General features: G+C 41.0%; 1 protein-coding gene across 1 annotated transcript in view; it reads right to left on the bottom strand.

The window, feature by feature from the left end:
- Positions 1–5965: 5965 nt before the first annotated feature.
- GAD2 (glutamate decarboxylase 2) overlaps positions 5966–6557 on the bottom strand; it is an 80194-nt gene continuing 79602 nt past the window's right edge. The window contains exon 16 of the mRNA XM_063100260.1: positions 5966–6139. Within this exon, the coding sequence (XP_062956330.1) occupies positions 5966–6139 (174 nt within the window). The remainder of the gene's footprint in view (positions 6140–6557) is intronic.

The raw sequence follows: 6557 nt of genomic DNA, 5'->3' as shown, positions 1-6557 counted from the left end.
AAGCTAATTAAGTGCCCTAAAATGGAGGCTAGAGGTGGGGAGAATCTGAAAGATTTGATGAAATTAGTGCTTCTCACATTTACAGTTTACGTACCAATATAATATTCAAAACACAGGGTTTCAAAATAGTGTTTTTTACTCTTTTGCCTAGTAAGATAACATCGCTATTGTTTTATAAATGTGATTTTAAAATGACATTTTATAAATGTTGCTATAAACAATAACAATAAAAATGTGGCATCAAGCATGGGGAGCGTTGTGACAGAGTGGAGGAAGGGGTCTCTGGTAGACTAGACGCAGCTGGGCGGTCCAGAATGGTTAGCGACACACGGAGGCTTCACGGGTATGAACTCATCAGCAAGTGCTGTCTGTGCTACAAATTCACTGTTTGACTTTGGAAAGTGACTAAACTTCCCTGAGCCTCAATTTCCCCAACTGTCAAATGAAGGTGTTGGATTAATGTACCAACGCATCTTGGCATATAGTAGCCCATTAATAAAAGTTAGCTGAATTAATTAATGCATCTAAGGGCCCTTCCAGGTTTAATCTCAAACCATCTTCCATGAAAAAACAAGTTGCACCACCTTATTTCACAGCCGAGGAAGCCGAGGGATGCTAGTTGACCCGGCCAAGGTCACACCATGCCCCAGGGGAAGATTCATTGACATGTATGATGGCGGGCCTTCTACCTGCAGGATACTACCGGAGACCATGGAGAGTCCTGCCAGGGCTGTGTGTGTTGTTGGAGGGGGGTGAGGAGGGAGGGGTGATAAAATGGGAGGATAAGAAACAGACTCTGCTGTACTCTACCTTGGGTGAGCAGAAGACAATGCAAAAGATGACGTGTCCAGCCTGAGATTGTTAGGTAAGTGCCCAGTGGACACTACCGACCAAGGGTAGGTAGGCGGGAGTGCAGAGGGGAGTGAATGTTTAAGGAGGTGACACGAGCTGACTCACAGAATCCATATACAAGGAACATCATCCCTATAAGAACATGATCTGTTGGGCACTTTCTGGGTACCAAGCGGCATGCTAAGTGCTATACATGCATGTTATTTAATATCCACAAAAACTTTGTGAAGATTACTGTTGTAAAACTGGGAAAGAGGGCGGCGGGGAGAGCTGCTCCAGCTCTCACAGCTGGTTCACAATGGGGCTGTGATTTGATCCCAAGTGATCCGACTCCAAAGTCTGCACGCTCAACACCCATGAGATCTTGCTCCCCAAATTGAGGAGGAATGGGAAATTCCTCCTGGGCTAAGGGAATCTGTGAACGAAGGCAGGAATGTGCAGTGTCCCCTGTTTATTTGGCTCTTGTCTGTTAGTTCACCTATAGGCAATATTGAAATGAGTTCCCCTTTATGTCCTTTTCTTTCCCACCCCTGAATATTTTTACAGTAGTGTCTTTCTTCCAGAACGATATCTTTAAGGGCATCTCAAACCTTTTGGGGCAGCCTGGCCCTGAGAAGGCACTTCACCTATTACATTTCTATGGCTTTCTAGCTTTTAATCTGACCACACCTCTTAGCCCCTGCTCCTAAGAGCCTGGGAGAAAAGCCTCTGAACACATAAACACCTCCAAAACTTGCAACCCACAGAGGTCCACACATAAACTCAACGCAGTGGCAAATACACAACAGCATATGCACAGCCTGTATGAGTATGGCATTGTATTGGGAACCTGAATTGTAGATGTCCCAGCTGTCCTGAAACAGGTGCCTCACTGGGTTTCATGAGCCACAGGCCACAGCCGTGGGTTTTGCTATGGAATTGAGAGTTAGAGAAATGAGAACACTAATTGAATATTTGTTATTATTATGGCAATATTATTATTATAATTTTAGCTGTGATAATAGTATTGAGGCCTTTTTTTTTTTTGAAAGTTCTTATCTTTTACAGATCCATAAAAAAATTGGTGTTGGTGAGTAAATGGGGTGGGGAAATGGATGAAACTAGATTCAGGCTCTGAATCAGTAAATGTGGAAGCTGGGTGAGGCTACATAGGAGTTTATTATACTATTTTCTCTACTTTGTTTATGTATGTGAAAATTTTCACAGTAAAATGCTTTTGTTTTAAAAAAGATTGGATTTGTCGAAGGAGAAACCTGAGTGGTGCAGCAACATCCTTCAGAAGCTACATTTGGGGGACACTGCAGAAATAAGAGCTTTCCCCTCAGCAAAGACCCAAAGCCACTCTGCGCTCTGTGACAAGTGAAGGGCCTTTTATTCGGACGATTCATTGAAAATTACCTCCACTACATGACAAAGGCAGAAATAACATGCACAGCCTGGGATATGTCCACATTTACACATTTATTGGGGTTTAGAGAGACAACACAGATAAAATACTTTGATCATACACAAGTTTATATTTGGTAAGAACAAGTTGCCACATGGTTGTAAATTTGTAAATTTTTTTCTGTCTTTAGTCATGGAGTAATGTTGCGGGAATGTCAATGTCATTCAGAAAGACCAACTGGGAAGAGGATTTTGGCACACGCAACTAATAAATACACAGTGTTTGCGTTTAGCACTTGAAAACAGAAGAGCACGTGCAAGATGGTACCCAGTTGGGTTTCTTGATTCCTTGTCCTGCTATGATATTTACACCTGTGTTTCTTTGTCCATATTCTGAGGAGGTGCACCTCCTGTAATGCCTGGCAGAATCAACACCTCTAATTTTGGCAGTTTGTGACTACTCCTTTCTTCTATTCTCAGAGACGAAGTAGTATTCATCTGCCACTTTGTGAAATCACACAATTCTCAAAGGAGATTTCTCAGTAGGGGGCTTAGCTGAAGGCGTGTTGATGCTCTATTGATGCTGATGTGGAGGGTATACAGTTTAGGAGAGAGGAAGACAGAGGAAGAGACAGAGAGAGAGAGAGAGAACAGGAACGGATGCAAAGGTAGTTTTTGTAATATCAAAGTTCAGTACAGCTACCACACAGAAAAAAACATACCAATAATATATTGTACAAGCTTTTATAGCAACACATGTTGGTTTGCAACACAGTATAGTTCAGATCTAAAGTGCACAACCCCAGTCTGAGGTGACAAGACAGTACTATCAGTATAATAAAGGCAACACAGTCACACGCACAACCGATTCCCTTTTCTTCCCTCGCATCCTGGGACAGTACGTGAAATCCACACCATTTATGGGTCTCAGATAAAAATGTACCACACTTTTTTTTCAAGTATTTTAAATAACGAACACAATATTGCTGTGTAAATGAAAATGGCCATGTCAATTCTGATTAAAGCTAAAACCAGAGTTTTCTAAACTCTGTAAAGAACGGTCCCACATAAAGACCTCTGGCACTGGGAATTTGGGCTAATGTTCAAAACACTGTCCCTCCCTCCCTCCCTCCCTGCCTGCCCCTTTCTTTCCTTCCTCTTTTTTTTCTTCTCCTCCTCCCTTCCTCTCTCCTGAGCGGATTACAGACCTACTTGAAAGCATATTTATTAAACTACTGGGACCTTCTAGGCTTTTACTTGCGTCCTTCCCTGCACTGGTCTGAGCAAGGCTCCTAGCAAATTTGAGGAAGGATCTGGAAGGGGAGTGGGGGAGAAAACCTATTGGTGAAATTATTTTGCTACAATTTCACACACAGGCACAAATTCTCCTATTAAATTCTGTCATCTCATCAAGCTATAAAGCAGCAGCTTCTGGTCTAGGATCTGTACCCCAAGGGCTAAGCATCCCGGAGTAGAGAGTGCATCAGGCCCATCAGGGTGCTGGGCCCCACCGTTTTCTCCAAGCAGGACATAGGCTTGATCAATGAGTGTCTCTGCTTCTTTTTTTTTTTGTCTTTTTCATGACCGGCACTCAGCCAGTGAGTGCACCGGCCAGTCCTATGTAGGATCCGAACCCGCGGCGGGAGTGTCGCCGCGCTTCCAGCGCCGCACTCTCCTGAGTGCGCCACGGGCTCGGCCCAGAGTGTCTCTGCTTCTGAGGGGGGACCTTTGGCCTCTGGCTCAAGATAGATGGGAAGTGGTATGCTTATTTTCAGCAGTCAGCTTCTAGAATGGAAAGGGATGCTTGGCCATTAGACAAAGCCTAGAACAGGAGGCTATTCCTTCATGAAATTCTGCAGCACAGATAAAGAGTTTTCTTCCAGTTGTCATAGGGAATCCATTTGCTTTCCAGACGGAAAGGGTCCAAAGCCATGTTCATATTAAGTATCAAAGTTTTTGTATATAACCTGGGAGAAATAATATAGGGGCAAGCTTATGAAGATCTCAGATGGTCGAATTGTGTGGTTCTATTATGGGGCATATCCATCTGTTGAAGGACAGGGCCTTCTTTCTTCCCCTGTATACCTGTATCTTTTTGACTACTGAACTGCCCGGTCCATATAGAAAGGACAAATGTTTCTAAATTTGTATCAGCAGCCTGCATATAAAAGTCCATAGTTTTCCTACCAGCACTTGGAATCTGACAATCTGTGGTCCCATAAGTACCAATGGGAGCTTTTGTTAGCTCATGTCTCTCCATCAGGTTTGCAGGAGAAAGGATGTTTTAAAAATATTATTCTAAATTCTAAGGATCTTATTATCTCTGCATATTCTGGTCACTTTGGATCTTGATGAGAGACAAGAAGGTCTTCAGATGATGTCTCAAAATCTAGGGTGAGAAGCTCATTTCATCAAAAGAAAATAACCACCCGTGGAATATAAATTAATTATTTGGGATCCCAGTGATCAGGAGTCTAGCGAGGGAGACTTCTGTGGGTAGAAATGGAGGGGGGTATGGGAATAAGAAATTACTGAGGAGGCAAATTACTCCTTCCTGGACAGTGGCAATATGGCATCCAGGATGATGGCATTATTGTCACACAGAGATCTCTTCTTCCAAGGCCAAGTTTAATTTTCTGGGCTCACCACATTCTGGGAGCATGCTTCATTCCTCTTTGCTCAGGCTGATTAGGTTTTATTTTTATTTTTTCTAATTAATACAAATGACCTAATAAAAGAATACTGTTTGGGAAGATGCCCTAAGAATCACCATCAACCTTCTGTTCAAAACAGGCCAAATTGGAAAGCAGAATAGAGACAATTACCCTAATTTGATCTAAGATGAAGCTTGGCTTGTCACGCTTACAGAGTGGCTCTGCTAAGGGGAAACTGGGTGGAAAACATAAATAAGAAAATTTTACTATCAATTCGATCAATCATTTTAAAGAACTTGCAGTATTCTTTTGTGTTTGTTTTGAAATACTAACTTTAGAGATGTGATAAGCCATAACACGTGTTGAAAGAAGGAATCATACCTTTTGAGAATTTTGTGGGCCTATGTCCCAAAATAACATTGGGCGTTTAATTGTGCCTCCCTTAAAAGAAAGAGAAAAAAAAAAATCTGGCTTAGTTTTCATATCTGCCCCTGCAGTTTGTATAACCCATATAAAATAAAAATCTATATGTTACAAAATAGGATTTCTTTTATATATATATATATTTTCCTTTTGTAAAATTATATGTATTTAAATACATTTGAAATGTTGCTATAGGTAAATTAGAAATTTTTTTCTAATACTATGAAAAAGGCAAGAGTTTTTATTATCAACATACATTTTATATTCACTTTATCCTTTTCACTGCACCCCAAAGAACCTTTTATGATTCAGGGGCAATTTGGCACTGTTCAGTCCTACTACTCTGAAGTGAAAATAAAGTTTGATTTGCACACGATATATTAAAAGTAAGGGAAGTATTTATAACAATTTCAAGCTTTTCCTTATTGATTAGAACACAGCCTGTTGTTGCTAATTATTAGAGAGGTATTCTAAACTTAAGAAAGGATTTTTAAAAGGAGCAATTTTTAAAAATTTTTAAACTGTACTCTACTTCGACACCACGATATAGAAATAGATTTACTTTGGAACGAACTACAAATACATTCACACAGTTTGTGACAACTTAATTGTCTAGCTAGAGAATTGAAACAGCTTGATGAGCTAGCTTATTATAAATCTTGTCCAAGACGCTCTATTTCTTCAATCAGGAAGTCGATGTCTTGGTGAGTTGCTGCAGGGTTTGAGATGACCATGCGGAAGAAATTGACCTTGTCTCCCAAGGGTTGGTAGCTGACCATTGTGGTCCCATATTCCATCATTCTGGCTTTAATCATTGGGGCCACCTGTGGAAGAGACCATATCAGCACAGTGACTGTTTCTCCCAGGGTATCTTCCCTTTGCCAAAGAACCTAACAGCAAGCAGCATTTTTAGTTTCTAACTAAACAATCAGAACCATATCTCTTTTCTCTTGAAGGAATTGTCTCCAAGTTTTCTTGGGATCAGAGGATTAGAACAGTTCAGTACCTTCAAGGTCCGGAAGGTGACAAGAAGAATAATAAATGGTAGGCTATCAGATGCTTGCCACTTTACCCTTGACTTCCTAGTTAGTGTTTTGGGAGAATGGGAAGAATCTGGTATTGATCCCAAAGTTGAATTATTTAGCAATACAATATTTGGGGGAGTTTTTTTTCCCCTGTAGCAAATGCAAAATCATTGGAAATAAAACATAGTGCAGAGAACTGTTACCAAGAGGTAAGCCT

The sequence above is a fragment of the Cynocephalus volans genome, chromosome 6 (assembly GCF_027409185.1).
Source record: "Cynocephalus volans isolate mCynVol1 chromosome 6, mCynVol1.pri, whole genome shotgun sequence".
Lineage (NCBI taxonomy): Eukaryota > Metazoa > Chordata > Mammalia > Dermoptera > Cynocephalidae > Cynocephalus > Cynocephalus volans.
This window is presented reverse-complemented; position numbering and strand designations above follow the sequence as displayed.